Genomic DNA, 18,979 nt, shown 5'->3' with positions numbered 1-18,979 from the left:
GGACGGTCCAAATGAGAGAAAGGTCAAAGTGGTGTGGGGTCAGGCAAGAGATAGGAAAACCCAATGAGCCACACCCAGGGCAAGTGTCTCAGGAGGGGGGAGTGACAGGAAGGAGCAGTCATCAGCAGCACATACCACGAGAGCAGGGCTCAGGCCTTCTGTGATAGGACGGTAGTGTCTTGAGGAGAACCCATCTACTCTGCCTAGCATGACATGACCTCCACCCCACTCCAAGAACCTGAGCCACATCACAATTCTCAACATCGGAAAGGACACTGGTTTCAGAGAGCAAGTATCTCTTCTCACTATAGTGCTGACCAGAGCCATCTACCCTGGGCAGTATCAGACTCATGGGAGGAAGCTCCCCACCCTCTTTAGTGACAGAGATGCTCAGGTGCTAGGAGGCAGCAGTGTCCAAAGACTCTCAGGCAAACCAGCCTCCAGCTGAGCAGAGTTGGAGACCAAAGGGGAGGCGCTGTCCAGTCAGCCCTTCTTTGCCCCACCTGGATACTGCTCTCGGGCTTAGCCATACCTGGGCACACCAGGCTCAGGGGCTGGGGGCACGGAAGTGGGAAGCAGAATTCAGGCCGTGGAGGTCCACTTGGCCCCCGGTGCTGGAGACACAGCCACAAGTGGACACTCAGATACACACACGAACACACACAACCATACATACACTGGAGGTACATTGGGGTCCTGCATATATGTGTACCTTCCTCAGTTTAATATTTTTCCCTTGCTATAAAACAATTGTGTACCACCATGAATTTGCACTTTCTGCCAAAATAAAACTCTGGTAATCCACACAGGCACAAAACTTCCTAAATTACCCCTCCTCCCTTCACAGCAGAACAGAGAGCAATGGACATTAGCAGCAGCAGCTCTGGGCCCAGCAGCTAGGCTAGCATCCCTCAGCTCAAGTCACCTGCAGCTTCCCAAGGACACCCTGAGGCCAAGGGTTCCTAGCTGTCTTTGTGACCACAGCTGCCAGGTGGTGGGATGTGGGCTTTCTAAAGATCCAGCATTTGAAGGCTGGACAATAAATATAAAGTGGATCCTTTCCCATAAAACATTCTGGGTAAACCCCAGCCCCTGGGCACAGCAGGTCCCAATTCCTCTTACTGAGGCAAACAAGGGCCAGAATTTTTTTGCTCCTCCCCCCCAGTAGGCAATCTAGCCCCCTAAACCATGCTAATCCTGGAAAACTTTGAAAGAAAGAAGAAAAACAAAGCTCTAAACGCTATAAAACACAGGAACTGTGTTCCAGAGATGCCCACACAGGACCTGCCACATCGACTCTGCTGAAGCAAACATCCCTACCCCCTACCGGGCGTTTTACTTTCAGTAGCATAGAGATCCACCTTGCGAAGGTCAAAGCAAGCCGGGGACAGAGGCAGCCCTGTGCTGAGTGGCCCCGCTGGGCACTGCCCTCTGCCCCCCACCTAAGCGAACCCTCCTCGAGGGCAAGGACCTTGTCCCATTCCAGCCTTGCATCTGGAACCAATGTTTAGAAGAGAGCTGCCATGTGGCAACAAGAAAAATGCTGTGTGTGTGTGTGTGTCTGTATGTGTGTGTGTCTCTGTATGGCTTTGAGGACACCGCTGCCACCCGGTGTGTGTGTGTGTGTGTGTCTCTGTGTGTGTGTGTGTCTCTGTGTGTGTGTGTGTCTCTGTGTGTGTGTGTGTCTGTGTGTGTGTCTCTGTATGGCTTTGAGGACACTGCTGCCACCCGGTGTGTGTGTGTGTGTGTGTGTGTGTGTGTGTGTGTCTCTGTATGGCTTTGAGGACACCGCTGCCACCCGGTGTGTGTGTGTGTGTGTGTGTGTGTGTGTGTGTGTGTCTGTGTGTGTGTGTGTGTCTCTGTGTGTGTGTGTGTCTGTGTGTGTGTCTCTGTATGGCTTTGAGGACACTGCTGCCACCCGGTGTGTGTGTGTGTGTGTGTGTGTGTGTGTGTGTGTGTGTGTGTGTCTCTGTGTGTGTGTGTGTGTCTCTGTGTGTGTGTGTGTCTGTGTGTGTGTCTCTGTATGGCTTTGAGGACACTGCTGCCACCCGGTGTGTGTGTGTGTGTGTGTGTGTGTGTGTGTGTGTGTGTGTGTCTCTGTGTGTGTGTGTGTGTCTCTGTGTGTGTGTGTGTCTGTGTGTGTGTCTCTGTATGGCTTTGAGGACACTGCTGCCACCCGGTGTGTGTGTGTGTGTGTGTGTGTGTGTGTGTGTGTGTGTGTGTGTCTCTGTATGGCTTTGAGGACACCGCTGCCACCCGGTGTGTGTGTGTGTGTGTGTGTGTGTCTGTGTGTGTGTGTGTCTCTGTGTGTGTGTGTGTCTCTGTGTGTGTGTGTGTGTCTCTGTGTGTGTGTGTGTGTGTGTCTCTGTGTGTGTGTGTGTGTGTGTGTGTCTCTGTGTGTGTCTCTGTATGGCTTTGAGGACACTGCTGCCACCCGGTGTGTGTGTGTGTGTGTGTGTGTGTGTGTGTCTGTGTGTGTGTGTGTGTGTCTGTGTGTGTGTGTGTCTGTGTGTGTGTGTGTGTCTCTGTATGGCTTTGAGGACACCGCTGCCACCCGGTGGCGATGTCTGAGAATTGCAGCACAGTTATGAAGCCTGAGCAGCTCCTATAGGAAAGGCAAAAGTAAACAGTAAAAAAGGCAACTTTGTGAAGAAAGCAGACAACACAGCACCAAACTGAAGACAGTGCCCCGTCCAAAAACAAAAAACCTCAAATAAAATAATAAACAGTCAGCAGAAATAAAAATCTTCAAGTCTGAGTGCATGTTTAATTAATAATAACCAGGTTCACACTAAGAAGGTTTTCTTTTCTTTTTAAATACGTAGAGGTTCAGGACATCAAAGGCTGACCCAGACGGGTCCAAGTGAAAGAACATCTTGGCTCCAAGATGATGACATAGGAGACAATATGCTGGTGAGTGTGGGACAATGTGTGAAGCTAGCAGAGCTGGGAGACAGGTGGGCAGCAGAGCCTGAGTGGTCTCCGATAGACAGTGACCCAAGGTCACCAAAGGTCTTGTGCAAGTCCTTGCTTCTGGAAGCATTCCACAGCTGACAGAGAAAGCCCGGTGTAAGGAAGCCCCACCCAGACCCCAGGAGAGAGCCTGCAGCAGGATGTGTGACTTGGACCGTGTGACAACGGGTGGTCCAGCCTGCTCTGACCCTGAAAGCAGAAGCACAATCTGGGGTCCTGGGGAGAAGAGGCTGGGAATTTTCATTACATGTGATTTCAAAAAATTATAATAATGAAAACAGGTAACAGTACTAAATGTTGACTTTATTCTCCATAATTTTTAACTCCTGATCTTTCTACTCAAAATATATGTCTCTGGTGAAATTTGGGCATATGTCGTTCCTTGTTTCTTTTTAAAAATAAAAAGAAAGAAAAGTGGAGCTAGCTCACACATTTATGCTGTAATCTGCCCCCTCCCCCCCACCCATGGGTGCACTCCACAGCGTACACCACCCAGAACCAACCTGAAGGGGCCACGAATCCCACCCCATTGGGGCTCCACGGCCACACAAAATGTCTAGAAGCAGCCGCCCTGCAGCGGGAAGGCAAACTTCATGGCTTTCAAGGCTCTAGTGAAGAAATGCCCGCAAGTGAGCAGTTACTTCAGCTCACAACTGGGACAAAGTGTCTACCTGGCAAGAGCGTCCCTCGCCGACTTGAGACGGGTCTGTTTTGGAGAAGAGTTGGGCCATGCACAGGATGCGCACTCTTCCAGCCAAGGGGAATCGAATGCAGGGGGTGGAGGGGGTTGGGGGGGCTTTCAGTGGAACACCCCAAAACCCAAAATGCCCAAGACCAAAACCAACCACCCTACTTTAATCAAAAGACAATAATCCCAATGTAAAATAAATGTGTTATCCTGACTTTAGTCCACTCTTCCAAAGCAACATGGCATTATACCAAAGCAAGCGACAAGTAAAACCTGCTGAGGCCCACAGAGGCCTGGCCCACCCAGGACCCCAGCCTGTCCTGCGGCAGGACGCCACACCCGGAGCTGCCCCAGAGCCTCACCTGGAGCTTGCGGGCCATGGCCACCACTTCATGGTCAGGAGGGTTGTACTTGTAGCAGTTAGAGAACATCAATCGGACGTCGGCACCAAACTCCTGAGCATCACGGTACTCACGGGCCTCCAGTTTAGACTAAAAAGACAGGACGGGTCCTGGTTAGTCATGGCTGCCCCTGCTCCAAGAAGGGCTGTCTGCAGGAGCAGGTCAACTTCTCAATGGCTCAGAGTTTAACCCAGACCTCAGTGGGGAGAAGTTATTACCTCAGTTCTCAGCATCAGGTAGACACAGAGATACTCTAACAGCAAGTCTCAAGGCCAGGAAATGCCCTGCTAGCGTCTAACCCACTGTGCCTGGCAGGAGCACACACGATCCACACAGACAAAGCTTAAGCTTCAACTGTAAAGAGAGGGCTGGGCCTAGTTCTGACCTGGCCTGTGCTTGTTTTGTTGACGTCAGACAGGACACCAATCAAAAGGAACACAGCAATGTCCTCTGCTCTGTCCAAGTTTGGACAGGTTTACTCCACTCCCACATGGAAAAAATGCCAAAGGCTTAAAATAAACAAAACCAAAATGCCAAGAAAATGCCAGCACTAGGGACTTCCCTGGTGGTCTAGTGACTCAGATTCAGAGCTCCCAAGGTAGGGAGCCCTGGTTCAACCCCTGGTCAAGGAACTAGCTCCTGCATGCTGTAACTAAAGATTCCACATGCTGCAACTAAGACCCAGCACAGCCAAAGGAAAAAAAAAAAAAAAAAAAAAAAAAATATATATATATATATATATATATATGTGTGTGTGTGTGTGTGTATATATATATACATATTTAAAATGCCAGCACTCATATACCTCTTAAGAGCCTGTCAAAGTCACCACTCTCCATACCCTATTGGAGCACCTACCACGTGAAGATGTCTATGGGCACTGGGCCTCAAGACCACAGAGGGCTAGTCCTCAGATGAGGGAAGGGGCAGCACTGCTGTCCGTGACCAACATGCTCCCACGATCTCAGAGGCTGCACCCTCCACGATGCCCAGCAGGGGGCGCTGGGCTGCTTTGGGTTGGTGAGGAGATCTAGACAGCTCCTGAGACTGGGTCCTCCTCCTGCACAGGCCTCAGAGGTGCTGGTCTTTCCGGTTCTAAGGGGTCCCTTCCCCAGCTTCAGGGACACATCCACTCACCTTGATTGTGCTCATGTCCATGGGGTGCTTGATGATGTCACAGTAGTCATGCAGGCCCAGTGCCTCCACGTCCACGGGCTTGTAGAAGGGCCAGGCGTAAGCCGCGTGCTTCTTGGCGAACATCTCCTTAAGAATGCCGCTACAGCACTTAAGCTGCTCTGAGACCTTGCTGCTCTTATCTGGCGCTGGGTGCTGCTGCGAGTCAGGCACGTCCTTCTTCGGGGGTTTAACAGGCCGGCTGCTCTCCCGCCGGGGGCCCAGCTTGGCGGTCTTGGGCTCCGGGGGCAGCGAGGGCGGCTCATGAATGGGGTCGATGGTGGTAGGGGTGGTGGTATCCGCTTTCCTCTTAACCCCCTTCTTTGTCTGCCAAGAGCACAGGCGCGACAGGCATGGTCAGAGGCAGCGGCTGGCACAGCGGGCCCTCTGGGTCACTTCTGAAGCCAAGTCCTTTCTAGGGTCTCAATTCTCACAGTGAACAGAGCCCAAAGGTAATCCCACAGGTGAAGGACTGAAAACAGGGAGGCCCTGTCCCACCACTCTGTTCTGCAGCTGGGACAGGACCCAGCCAGTCGCAGGAGAAAGCACATAACCGAGTGTGGGATCTGCTCACCAAAGGCCAAAGAGACTTCTGAAAGCAAATTTCCTACAGGCCAGGGACCTCTCCCGAGCCCATCCCTGTCACTGGCCACCAACAGAAGGCACATTTCAGAGACTATTTAGACAGGAACTGCAAACACACAGTCCAAATTAGAACTGGGAAGGGGGCAGCAACCACCTGGGAGGTGTTACTCAATTACAGAATCTCTGGGTCAGCAGCTTTCAGGCTGTGCTGATTTAAACATAGCTTGATGCCCCCTCGAAATACCCACAAGTGCCCTGGGAGCCAGAAGCATTGGCAAGGATGGCTGACTGTCTCCTGTAAGTCTCATTGCAACTGGGGGAGTGGGAAGGGGGTTCTTCTCCCCCCTTCTGACGTAGCGGAGCTACAAAGTGGCCAGGCTGGGTCACACACGCACAGGACACTCACCTTCACAGGCTGTGGGGTGGCTGCAATGATGGGCGGGTGGCTCTGCACGGGCTGGGGGGCTGGCGCAGGGGGGGGCAGTGGCTGGGGGGGCACTGGCGGGGGCGTCTGCAGCGGCTGGGCCGGTACCACGGTCATGACAGGGGCCTGGACGATGAGGTCTGGGGTGACGGCAGGGAAGGGGTGAGGTGTGGTCTGCACAGGTGGAGGATTCTGCTGAGGGGTCTGGGTCTGCGGAGGAGTTGCCGCTTGCGTCGTGTTCGGTACCGCAGAGACACCAGGCTTCGCTGTCCCTGTCAACCATAAAAGCAACAGGGGTGAGATGCCAGGCGTGCACGCTGCCTGGCCTTGTGGGGACACGGCCACACGCAGTGAGCACACAGTGCCACGGGCACGGTACAAAGAGTCACCAGAGGGATCTGTCTGCGAGACGGAGCAGCCCGAACTCCCTGGCCCTCAGACAAATCTGTCCACCTGTCCCAGGAGGCTCCAAGGGCAGCGGCACGCCACATTCCACACTTCCTGGGGTGTCCTGGCTCCATGTCCTTACTCAGGCACAAAGACCCCTTCATGAGCACGAAGGCTTGAGCCAAAGGAACAGGAAACTCACACTGAGACTTAGCACCAGGACAGCGATAGCAAAAAAATATTCCTTGGCACTTACAGGCAGAGCTGTCCTCATTCCCAGAAACGCTGCCTTCTGAGTAAGCGTTTCTGGCAAGAGCCCGGGATCGGCAGCCCAAGCCAAGGTTTCTGGAAACTGGCAGCCCCCCATCCCTCTGAATCACAGGGGCAGGCTGGACAGCTGCTGCCCTTTAGGACTGGCTCACACGGCCTCCTTGCAGCAATGTGGGTGAGCCAAAACACACAAGGCCCCACAGCTACCCAGGTGAACCCCAAATCCCTCCCAACAGGGAGGGTGGGGCTCCTTGGTTCTGAGTATACTGGACACCCATGGGCAGGTTCCACAGCTAAGGGGTGACCCTCAAGACCAGCTCTCCTTGGCTACCCTTCAGCACTGCAGGGGAGACAGCCAACCCCCTTCACTCCCATGAAAATATTCCTTCCACGCAAGACAGGAAGTCAGGTGAAAGCTTGCGCCTTAAAGAAGCAAACAACTCACAGCACAGGCCACCTTGCAAGCATCATCTTTCTGCAATTTGGGTGCTACAGATGGCAAGATGCAGAAGGCAGCTGTGAAAACTTCCTGGACAGAAACATTTCACGAGTAGGCTACTCCCTACCAACTGGGCTTCAGAATGGTGTGTCAGGCTGGGGGGCAGGGGTGGGGTGGGAGCTAAGACAGAGAGAGTCTGACTTCAGAAGACTATCCAGTTAGCAAGTATGACTCTGACACAAGTGGATTAAGATAACCCAAGTGACAAACCTTAAGGCTCTAGGATTAGTTAAGACTAAGACTACCCCTGATCAGATTAATTTTATCCAAAACGAAAAAGATGATCTATGGCATTGGTGGGATGAAGAACTCAAATAATTTCAAAGTAATTAAAAAAAAAAAAAAAAGCCACACTTTCTTTTCAACTGAAGTCCATCGAGACAGGCAAGGCCCAATGTTTTCTACTGTGCTGGAGGGTCGTATGACCCTCTGCGCTGGCTCCACCGTATCCCAAACAGCACCAACACAGGGGGCATGTAACACAGCCGCCTTCCCTCCACTCTAGCCCCCAGGGGCCCTGGGGGAGGCTGGCCGACTAGGAAGGCACAGCCGCTCCCGCTGCCGCACAGTGGAGCCGCTGCGGGTACCCTACCTGCTTCTTTCCTCCCGCGTCCTCGTCCTTTCGCCTGGACTATCACGATCTCGGTTTCTTCAGTGGGCAGTTCGTTGATTTTTTGCAAGAAAAGCTTCTCCAGAGCTTCTGCCATTAAGACTATGTCATCTCCAGGCTAAAAGAGGAGACACACACACAGTGAGGGTTGGAAAGCCCTCCCCACCTTTCTAGACAGAACAAGAGCTCCCCATCCTAGGTCCCTAAGTGTGGAGCGTCGTATTTGGAGTCCTCCAATCTGAACTCCAAAGGGCCACAACACAGCTATGCTACCTGGCACTGCTGAGGCTTCACAGGCCTGCAAGTCTGCTGCCTCTCCAGCCTTTTAACTTCTGGCCTGAGAAACCATCCTAATGCCTTCATTATTTGTCAAGCACTGCCAACCACAAACAGGGGTCCCTCCCTTGACACAATGCAATTTCACCAGAATTACCTGGATTACATAGGATATATGAGCAGGGCTCCAATAACGTTCCCCAGGGTATTGCCAAAGCAGCTCACTGAGGCTTGGGGAAATGCCCATTCTTCACTGCCTTATGGGTCCCACTCTGCCACCTCACCTGTAACATCCTTCAACCCACTCAGCTCTAAATGGAGAATCCTACCTGTACATATTTCCCTTAATCCTAGCGAGCGATGAGAGCTGAGACTTTAAACAAATGATCTGGCTTCATGGCATAGCCAAGATGAATGGCTTGGCTACTGGGTTAAGACGTGATCTTTAGGCCTACATGTAAGACCCTACAAGGGGATACTTGATTCTACAGCCACAAGCTATTATTGATGGTCATGTCCACAGCTGCAGATGCAGCAGGCCGCACACTGTACCCTCTCTCACATTTAGGTTTCTGTTTGAGCACACCTTTCTTTACAACTGGGTTTCCCTGGTGGCTCAGCTGGTAAAGAATCCGCCTGCAATGTGGGAGATCTGTTTTGTTTAATCTCTGGGTTGGGAACATCCCCTGGAGAACTGAACGGCTACCCACACCAGTATATTGGTGTGGACAATTTCACAGACTAAACAGTCCATGGGGTCGCAAAGAGTCGGACACGACTGAGCAGCTTTCACTTTCTTTACATTTTTCTCCATTTTAGGAGGTTCCTTCCTGACAATTTGAGTCATCCTAACAAATTTTTTAGTGATTCTCTACTGTCCTTTTCACATCTTCTCTACTAGATATGCTCAAGAACCAACGTCCCAAGGGCATCAGAAGCACATGCTTCCAGCTAACAAGGACGGCTTGGAAACATAACCAAAAGGTTATTGGCCTCAGAAGACACATACCCAGTTCATACACAAAACCAACAGTCCCATTTACCTCTGCCACCAGTGGTCTTCTCTGCTCAGAATGCAGTCCCAGCTGCACCCAGTGCCCCTGCCCATGGGTTCAGACATGCCCACCACCTCCTCTGCCTTCTGTTTCTACACCAGCCCCCGCATCTCACCTTGTTGTAGATGTAACAATTTGTAAACATAGTGTTGAAGTCCTGGATACATTCCTGAGCATTCCAGTAATAGTTGTTTTCCAAGCGCTTCTTTATTGTTCCCATATCCATAGGTGTTTTAATGATCTTATAGTAATCCTGGAGAGCAGAGAAAGCGAAAGGTCAACGTCACCTCCGCAACCAGGCAGCACTCACCGGTGGGGCGTGGCTCTCACCCCACGTCTCACCACAGACACGCAGGCCTAAGTTCTTCTACCGCCTCAGTGAGCCATCTCATGGGTGGACTCCAAGATAAAGTGGTTCACAGAAGAGCTGCTAAAAGCTGAGTGGCAATTCAGAATAACTAACAGGGAAAGTCGGTCAACCTTTAAAAAAGTGGTTATCATCTGGTAAAATAACCCACGGTAGTTTCTACCTTCTCCCTACCATATGAAATTATCCACATCCATAAAATACTTTCCAGCCCACCAAAACAAACTGGACCCCTTGCTTCCTGTCACACTGAAGTGCCACGGAGCAAAAGCCTCTATCTTCAGTTCATCTCACTTCCATTCCTTTCACCTACATACAGTCTATCACTAAGGATCCACTAGTATCTCTGGATACATACAGTTCAACAACAAACCAGGTTAAGTGCCAGATGAGGAATCAAATGGAGTCCTCACAATTCTTAGTTTAAAAAAAAACAAAAAAACAAAAACTCAAAATTCCAGCAGACCCACTCCTCAAACCTCTGGATCTTACTGTACAAGTGCTGAACAGAAGACATCAGACAGCAGGTGTAGATGTGGCGAGAGCCCTTCCAATCAAATTCTCTTCTACCATCATCCCTTTCCCCAAATCGAAACCTATCTTAAAAGCAAATGTTCATTTTAAAAACCAACCACAGGAGGATTTGGGGACAGATCAGACAGTGCCTGGGTTCCAGGAGGAAGGGCCACAGAGGGGCAGGCGAGAAGGCGCAGCTGCACATAGCCAGCCAGCCCCACCGAGGGCCACTCTCTCTGAGGCCCCTACAATCAGGCCCAGGTGGAGTATCAGAACCGTGTCATGTCCCGGGGCAGCCTGATGGCAGCGGTGCAAGTCCGTGCTTTGGCAAGCACCGAGGTCCTGCCCAGGAACAGAGGCAGGCAGTGCTGAAAAAGTGAGCCAAGGGTGTGAGGTTCTGAGTTGCTCTGACGCCCATGAGAAAGGAACAGAAGTCGCTGGCATACACCTGAGAGCTGACACAGCTCACACCCCTGGCTCCAAACGGGGCTGCAGGCACAGGCCTAGGTACCCTGGCAAGCAAGCCTCAAGAGGGGACTGAGAGAGATTTTCTACACTGTATTTGCTCTGACCACCTTTCCCGAGAGAACCAAGTCCAAATATAAATGCCTTGGGGGAAATTCAGAATCTATTCCATGGCCAAGGACCGCGGTGTCACCACCTGAGACTGGTGCCAGGTGCTTGAAGCGGCCCTGGCGTGTGGAAAGCAGTGTGAGGCCCAACAGCACAGAAGCTGAGGACAGAGAGGGAGGAGGAGGCCAGCTGCCAATAGGCGAGGGTGAGCGCGGGGGCGCTGAAAGGGAGGCAGGGGCATAAGGGGCAAGACGACCATCTGCATGTTTGTGCCCAGGGACAGAAGCAGGCATTCTGCTAAGTCCTTCGGGGACCAGAGCCCAAGACTTGGAAAGATCTGGAAGGGATCAGAAAACAGAAAAAGAACAAGCTCTTGTCTGGGATGGCCCTATTCCCATTTCCTGGGGAGGGGACTGTCCCTGGAAAACTGGGCTTCAGTATGACACTGTCCCCAGCCGAAGAGCCCTGCCCCAGCCCTCTGGGTTAGCCCCTAGCTCAGCCAGCTCTGTGAAGACACCGGATCAGTGCCACCACCCCCCAGCCTCCTCTTCCTCCACTGGAGCTGCTGAGGGTGACACCAAGTCACACTGGGACCCCAGGGGCGCCTGGCCTCCACTTCAGAGAATGACCTCAAACTCCCAACCACTTAGCCTGACAGCCCACACACACCCTTGTCTGTCCTACTGACAGGCATGCTGCCTTCTCCACATCTCTGGTCCACTGACGCCCTTTCTCCTCAGTCTTCACCCTCTTAGCTCTCCATGCCTCTGCTCCCTCTGCATTTACCTGAACAAACCAAACCCTCCCTCCTTCACCTGGCCCTGCCACGTTTTCCCTTCAAAGTCAAATTTCTTGAAACGGAGGCTTCACATCCTCACCTTCCTATTCACACCAGTGCGAATCTGGTTTCTACTTCTGCGCCACATCTTCCTAAGGTCACCAATGCCCTCCTAAAGGTCAACGGAGGGTCAGGGTGGAATCCTTAGCTCTCTGACCTTCCTGTAGTCTCTGATGTGGATACCTGGGGGGCTGCTCTCTGTTGGTGATCCTCCTAGCCTCCTGCTCCCTCCAGTGCTATAAAAGCCGCCGGCCCCCTTGGACTCCAGTCGCAGCGCCTTCTCTCCCCACTCTTTGCATGTGCTCTATAGGAAGGTCACCTCACCTGTGGATCCTGCACAGCCCAGCCCTCTGTCTAGTTAGAAGCTAGTACCGCAAGCTCTCCCAAGAGCCTCCTTCCAGTGACGGGGCCCACGGCCTCTACTCCTGGTTGTGCTCAATGAGGAGAGTGACCTTTGGAGCCCAGATTCCATGAGGACCCTTCTTTTGTTCCCACTCGCTTTGCTCTGCCAGTTCATGACCCAGGCCTGCAGCGCCCCACCTGACTCTCCTCCTGAGTGCATACGATGTGTGTTCAATGGACAGACAGTACTGACAGCTGTCAGAGAGACAGCGACGGTCAAGCAAGGAAGGCGGCACTGATGGATCCCTCTTCCTTGAAACCAGGTGCTGGGCAGAGGCTGGGGTCCACAGCAGTGTAGCTCTGCTTTGCAGACTCACATCTGGGTCAGCCGCAACAATCATCTAATTGCAACTCCCTTGCCCAGGTGTGTGTGGGATTTGGCAAACAGCAGAAGACAATTTAAAGACAATTAGTCCTTGATGCTTTGAAGACAGAAAAAATTAACACGTTTATCCTGTTTCCTCCCCAAGGTTCAGTTAAAGGCAGAAGTTCAGTTTCCAGAGATATTTGCTAGGAATGTGGGCAAAGAGAAAGCTCACAAAGGAGAAAGGAGAAGAATAGGTGCACTTTTAAAAGAACAGCAGCAAGTGTAGCATGGCCACAACACAAACCCCCTCCAATCCAGGCCACCTCCGTGTACCTGGCTCCATTCTGCTACCTTTCCCCACCCCATGCTCCGAGTGACAATGAGGATGCCAGTAGCAGAACAGGTACTGCAGCCAGCCAATTCTCAGAATTTGACCAACCATGTCTGCTGAACCTACTGGGTCAATCTGGCCAACCAAGTCTGAGGAGTGAGGGCCTGGACCACCAAGTGACCCCACTTTAGCTCCCCTGAAGCAAGGGCAAGCTGCAAGCACCCCTCCACTTCTATTCCTACCTCGTCACACAATATGTCCCAGAATCGTAACATCAAAGAAACCAGTTACTATTTAATCCAGTCAGCACCTCTCCTCTTTCCCCACTTCCATTTATCAGGACTGCTAAAACCACTCACTCAAGCATACTGGAGTTTCATCAATCCACCCTCACAGGAGCAACATGGGAGGAGACCTGGAGGACGGCAGCCCTGGACCCTGCCCAGGTTACTCACAGGGAGGTTTAGCTTGACGGCATCCACAGGCTGCTGGAAAGGCCACGCAAACTGGTGTTTCCATAGTGTCTTGAGCACCACTTTGAGCAGATATTGCAGTTGGTTGGTCTGCCTCTTGGGCTTGTTGGGGTTGGAAGTCTCCGGGGGAGGGGGGTTGGTGCTGGCTGTGTTGGCTTGCTGGGGTTGGGCCTGGGCCTGCGTTGTAGACATCTGGGTAGTTTCTAGTCCATCCCCCATTACTGGCAGATTTCTCAATCTCGTCCCAGGGCCGCTCTCCGCAGACATGCTACTGATCCCATCACATTCTTCACCGGGCAATCTACAAAGGAAAAGCCACTGTCAGAGACGAGGCAGCATAGGGGAGCCACTCACAGTGACACAGCCCCCTGGGCTCTGGCCTCCAAAGGCAGAGCCCCTCTGATGAAGACCGACTGGGTCGGCTGGAGAGACACTCCAGGCACTGACTGAAAAGGCCCCACTGTCTGCTCCCCTCAAAGATTCATCATCCAGTAGGGGAGAGAGACCAGGAACCAACTGTGCGGGCCAGGCCATGGAGTCTAGAGTCAGCCAGGTGCTGAAAGGGGCTGTGGGAGCTACGGAGTTCATGGGAGGGTGGATACAATAAACCAAGCTTTCACCTCTTGAGTTTTTAGTGGACACTGTGTGTGAGAGAGGATGATTTGCAACCCTCAAATTATCTCTTCATTAAAATTCTTGTATTTGCGGCTCATGAAACATCTAGCCGTATCTGTAATTCCACTTGGTGAGTGGGGGCCAAGCAGTAAGGCCAGACTGCCTGTTCCTTTTTAGCCCATGCAATCCACTGCTGAGTGCTCACACGAAAAATATTTTCTTGGTAACTTAAATAATGTATGCTTGCGGATTAAAGAAATACCACACGGTAACTGCTGATAACATAAAAATGAATCCATACTTGACCTAACTGTTTTATTAACCAGCTTTTCAAAGTTTGTTTATAAAGGGATAGAGAGGCACTTCCTGTGATTCTTTGGGGGCTCGGGGTGGGGGACAGCACATGTGACCCCTCCCTCCCCCCAATCAGTGCCTTATTAGCACTGTGTCCATGCACTGCCCTCAACAACCCCTGCTTCAAGCCATACTATGGGCATCCCTACGATGGTGACTGTGCACCTGTCCAGTTATAGTAACAGGACAGCCACAGGGCAGTGGGTTCATGTTCCTAATGCCAAACTGCCCCTCAGAAAACACACTAACCCACCCCTTACTCTTCACTCTTTTAATGAGAAGAAACATCTGTTTAAAAGCGCACTGATCATTTGCATTCTTTGTGCACTACTTTTCTGACACTTTACTACTAGCAAGAAGAAGGAATAATCAGAAAGTGAGGCAGGAGCTGCTTGCATGTAATGAGAAATTCCAGTAATAAACCCAGGAGTTCGGTGAGGGTAAGAAAACCTTCATAGCTGAGAAACTCAGGCAAAGGCTTAAGGAAAGAGGGACTATAGGACTCTGGTAGGCAAAGGGGACAAGAAAAAATGGGGCAAGCTGGCTGGCTCTGTCCCAGCTTTCTTTCTGGAAGACACTCAGCACATACTAGGCATTCTGGTTCAGTCCAAGTGTAATTTAAAACAAGGCTTTCACAATGGTTTCCACAAATGCAGTTCTGGCAAAACGTTACTGTTGTTGTTCTGTCGCTAAGTCATGTCTGACTCTTTGTGACCCCACAGACTACAGCAAGCCAGGCTCCTCTGTGCTTCACTATCTCCCAGAAGTTGCTCAAATTCAAGTTCACCAAGTCAGTGATGCTACCTAACCACCTCATCCTCTGCTGCCCCCTTCTCATTTTGCCTTCAATCTTTCCCAGCATGAAGGTATTTTCCAATGAGTCAGCTTTTCACATCAGGGGGCCAAAGTATTGCAGCTTTAGTTTCAGCATCAGTCCTTCCAAGGAAGGACCGGCAAATTACTGAATTTTAAATGCACAAGGTAAGAACTCACTACATAAAAGCAACTCAGTAGTGAAGTCCGTCATGGGGGGTGGTGGAGAGCTGAACCTCTTGGTCTGAGGCCTGACAAAGCCGACAGGGAGACCACTTTCCTTCCAGGGTGCTCTGGCTGACCACAGACCTAGCTATCAAGAGGCTAGAGAACCCAAGAAGAGAGCGCTGCTCCAAAGAAAAAGCTGATGTGGGGGCAGGAACCCACGTGGGGAGCCCATGGCCATCCCATGGCAGACTGTGGATCCTAGCGATCTGAATACTTGTTTGCTTTGAAAGGTTCTCTACCCCCTTTCACCATATAGATATAAAACTTAAGAGCACCATTTGCGTGTTCTGAGATGGAATACCAATCACTCAAAACAAACAAACAAACAAATCCATCACCCTGAATAAGTCATTAATCATTTAGCTCACAAGAAAGGTCAATATTGTCAATGCTAGAGGAAGGCTGTGTTACAGCAGTGCCAGTCAGGTGTCTAGAGGTGGTCATGCAACTATTCAATAAGCCCAACTGCTTCCAATAGGCTAGTAAGACTTTAAGGTTTATGCCCTCCAGGTAACTCCCAAGACCCAAGAGGGAAGGGACAGCTCCTATGGCAACCTCTAAGTTTTATACAAGGAGAATACCAACCCAGTTCTAACAACGCTTACACGAAAAGGGGTTTTGCAGGTGCAAAACTGATTCCTGGTACCTCTCCTGCACACAGTGCTGGAGACGGTGAAGGGACACCCAGAGTTAAAACCAGAGAGGTGTCTGGCATAAAAGCATGAGGGAGACTGATGGGCCAGCAGCCTGTGGGAAGCACCCTCCAAGCCGTGAGAGCCGTGTGCTAGGAGCTGGGCCACGAAGCAGCACTTCCCGAAGGAACTCAATCTGATGGCAGGCCAGTGAACAGTGCAAAAGCACAAGCTCTCAGAAGCACAACTACGGGACAGGACAGGTTTGCTTCATGCTCTGAGGGTACAAGGCACTTTCCTTTCTCCACCAAGGGTACTTCTGGTACAAGTATGGCGGGAACTAAGGGCCATGTGGTCCTGAAAATGCGTCATGCAGTGAGCTGTGGTGGGACAGTGGGGATTGAGGCGCTCCTAATGGGAGCAGGGTAGCAGGCTGGGAGCCTGGAGAGGAGGAGGTGGATCCTGGAGCCCTGAGCTGAGTAAACGCACCCCAGTGAAAGAAGGAAGGAGGCCACAGACTGATTCAGGGAGGGGAAGCATCCAAAAGCTGGGTGGGATGAGGTGTGTACTCATCAGAAAGTGCTCAGAGAACAGAGGGGAAGACAGGACAAGGGGTTAGGCTGAATCACTCAACACTGAGTGTTTTGCGAGAGGAAGGAATGAATCCGGTTGAGAGCCCTTCACTGCTGACCTCAGGTGAAGCAGTGTGGAGGGCAGCCGAAGGGTGTGAGAGAGGGAGGCGGCACCCTGGAAGCTGCGTTTGGCCGCGTGCGGAACCTCGCACACAAAATGTATGCCTTCACTCCTGAAGTGAGTGACAAGGACAAGAGAAGACATTTCTCTAATTCTGAGGTTCAGGTGATAAAAGAGTGGGACTTCAATCCCACAGAAGCTGGGTCTTACAGCCACCCGCAAAGTAATATGACATGGCAAAGTTCAGCCAGGAGTTCACAGAACCGTGTCCCTGAAGGCAGCAGAGGAGTGCAGACTGCCTTTACGCAGCTGCCATTTACTTACTTATTCCCATCTTCATTTCTTTTTATTCTCACCCCAGCATTGCTAAGGAAAGCCCCTGTTTGTACCAGTGTTAAAGGTTGTACTTAGAGGTGTCAGCAGACAATAATACTATTTTCTGGATGAAATTTAACAACACTGTTTTGTTCTCATGGTTTCTAATGTTACTGATTATCCATATGTGACTTCTGATTTAGCTTTATTTCAAAATAAAGGTACTAGAAACAAAACAGTAAACTAATTAGAAAACAACATAGTAAAGGATACAAGTATCAAAATAGGAAAATAAAGTGGGAGTTGTGAGAGCAACTTGGCCTTGCCCTATGGTCCCATTCAGAGGGAACCAGGCGAGACCTGCTGCAGGTTCCAGGTGGGGAAGCCAGTGAAGGTCAAAGCCGCCCAGTCGTGTCTGACTCTTTGCAACCCCATGGACTATACAGTCCATGGAGTTCTCCAGGCCAGAATACTGGAGAGGGGAGATGCTCCCTTCTCCAGGGGCTCTTCCCAACCCCGGGATCAGACTCAGGTCTCTGGCATTGCAGGTGGGTTCTCTGCCAGCTGAGCCCCCAGGGAAGCCTAAGAGCACTGGAGTGGGGAGCCTCTCCCTTCTCCAGCGGATCTTCCCAACCCAGGAACTGAACAGGGCGTCTCCTGCATTGCAGGGGGATTCTTTACCAGCTGAGCAACTAGGGAAGCCCAGGGAAGCCAGTAGGCTAGGAAAATTTGCAGGAAACTGCTGGAAGAGGGAGTGAGGATGGAGAGGCATCCCCAAGACGGCGGAGACTATGCAGTGATCCCTTGAAGCCCTCCACAAGTAAGTGAATGAAAGCAATCATTTATTGGGCAGAAATAGAAACTGGAGTTTTGGGCCAATACAGGGAAGACAGAAGGACAAATGACACAGGCAACACAACAGCTGGCCAGGAGCCTTTTGTCTGGTGGCCACAAGCAAGGTACAGAGAGACACAAGATATGCTAAGTGTGGGACACAAGCACGGACAGAGGGGCAGCACACAGAGATGGAAATATGTCAGAGGGGTTTAACAACATCTGGAGAATAAATCAAAAAAAAAAAAAAAGAACACGTGGAGTTGGCTGGGGGACGGTTTCTATGCAGCAGGACCAACATGTCCAGAGGAGCACAGGGGATGAATGTTAACTGTGGCCTCATCATGAAGGGGGGAATTAAGTGAGGATAAAGACTGACGTGCACTCTGGTTTCTCCTCTTAGCTCTCTCCCAGAAAGAAGCTCGTAAATGACACAGCCAAGCCTATGCCAGGTTGAGTTCCGGCAGGCAAGGGACAGAAGCCACCCCACCCCAAGGAGACAGCCGGGCTCTAGGGCGGTGGCACTCTATCAGCTACAAGAATGCAGGCCGCCCGGTGGTGGAGCCAACCAGGGGTGGAGCCAACCACATCCCACCAGGAGGAGACAACCCCATAGTTTCCATTAAGTAATGACATTCTGGAAATCTTCAAGCAGTGTCCCCAAGGCAAGAAAGAGTCAAAGTAAATGACTTCTAAAGCTTCAGGGCTGGGCTGTGCCTTCTCTCTTTTCAAGTGGACTGTCAGCAAAGCCAAAGGATGGTGGGCTCTGGACATAACCAAACCATTTTCCTTCACCTTCAAGCCAGGCCCACATGGGCCCTTGAGCCAAGGAAGCTAAATTTTCTGCTCAAAGAATGAATACTTTTTCTACAGAAAATCTGACCCTTAACTTTGCTTCATCTCTATTTTAAACCAATATGTCTGTGACAGAAGCTAAAACATCCTTTCGAGCCTCTAAGAACTGGGCAAGTAAACTCCTTAAGAAACTTTCAGAAGCCGTTGATTCATACTGCAGCAAGAGCACCAGGGAAACCAACAAGGATCTCTAATCTGTTATGGACCAAGAGAGGCACTGGTGAGCAGCGCTGTGTGAGAGCCAGGATGACTTTTTTAAGGTACAGATCCAATTGGGTTGCCACATCAAGTAAATGGGTCCCACGGCAGTTGTCCCTAGCCTGCACTGTCCCAGTGCCTAGTATCAACACACCAAACAACATGGGGGCCACGATGGGCCCCTTCTCTTGTCACCTTCACGCCTTTCATTTGCTGTATCTGGTGCTTCCCTGACATGTCTTGTGGTTTTGATGGTCGCCTCCCCAACATACGCAGCTGGGAGCCCGAGGGCCA

At 51.2% G+C, this 18,979-nt stretch overlaps 1 protein-coding gene across 2 annotated transcripts in view; it reads right to left on the bottom strand.

Moving 5' to 3' along the window:
• The window catches only part of BRD4 (bromodomain containing 4), an 86,604-nt gene that overhangs the window by 20,341 nt on the left and 47,284 nt on the right, over nucleotides 1–18,979 (bottom strand). For both annotated transcript variants that reach the window (XM_065917558.1, XM_065917559.1), the window contains exons 2-7: nucleotides 13,131–13,449; nucleotides 9,457–9,594; nucleotides 7,993–8,128; nucleotides 6,227–6,516; nucleotides 5,200–5,562; nucleotides 4,024–4,152 (exon numbers count right to left, since the gene is read on the bottom strand). In XM_065917558.1, coding sequence (XP_065773630.1) covers nucleotides 4,024–4,152; nucleotides 5,200–5,562; nucleotides 6,227–6,516; nucleotides 7,993–8,128; nucleotides 9,457–9,594; nucleotides 13,131–13,415 — 1,341 coding nt within the window. In that variant the 5' untranslated portion in view covers nucleotides 13,416–13,449. The remainder of the gene's footprint in view (nucleotides 1–4,023; nucleotides 4,153–5,199; nucleotides 5,563–6,226; nucleotides 6,517–7,992; nucleotides 8,129–9,456; nucleotides 9,595–13,130; nucleotides 13,450–18,979) is intronic.

The sequence above is a fragment of the Muntiacus reevesi genome, chromosome 1 (genome assembly GCF_963930625.1).
Source record: "Muntiacus reevesi chromosome 1, mMunRee1.1, whole genome shotgun sequence".
Lineage (NCBI taxonomy): Eukaryota > Metazoa > Chordata > Mammalia > Artiodactyla > Cervidae > Muntiacus > Muntiacus reevesi.
This window is presented reverse-complemented; position numbering and strand designations above follow the sequence as displayed.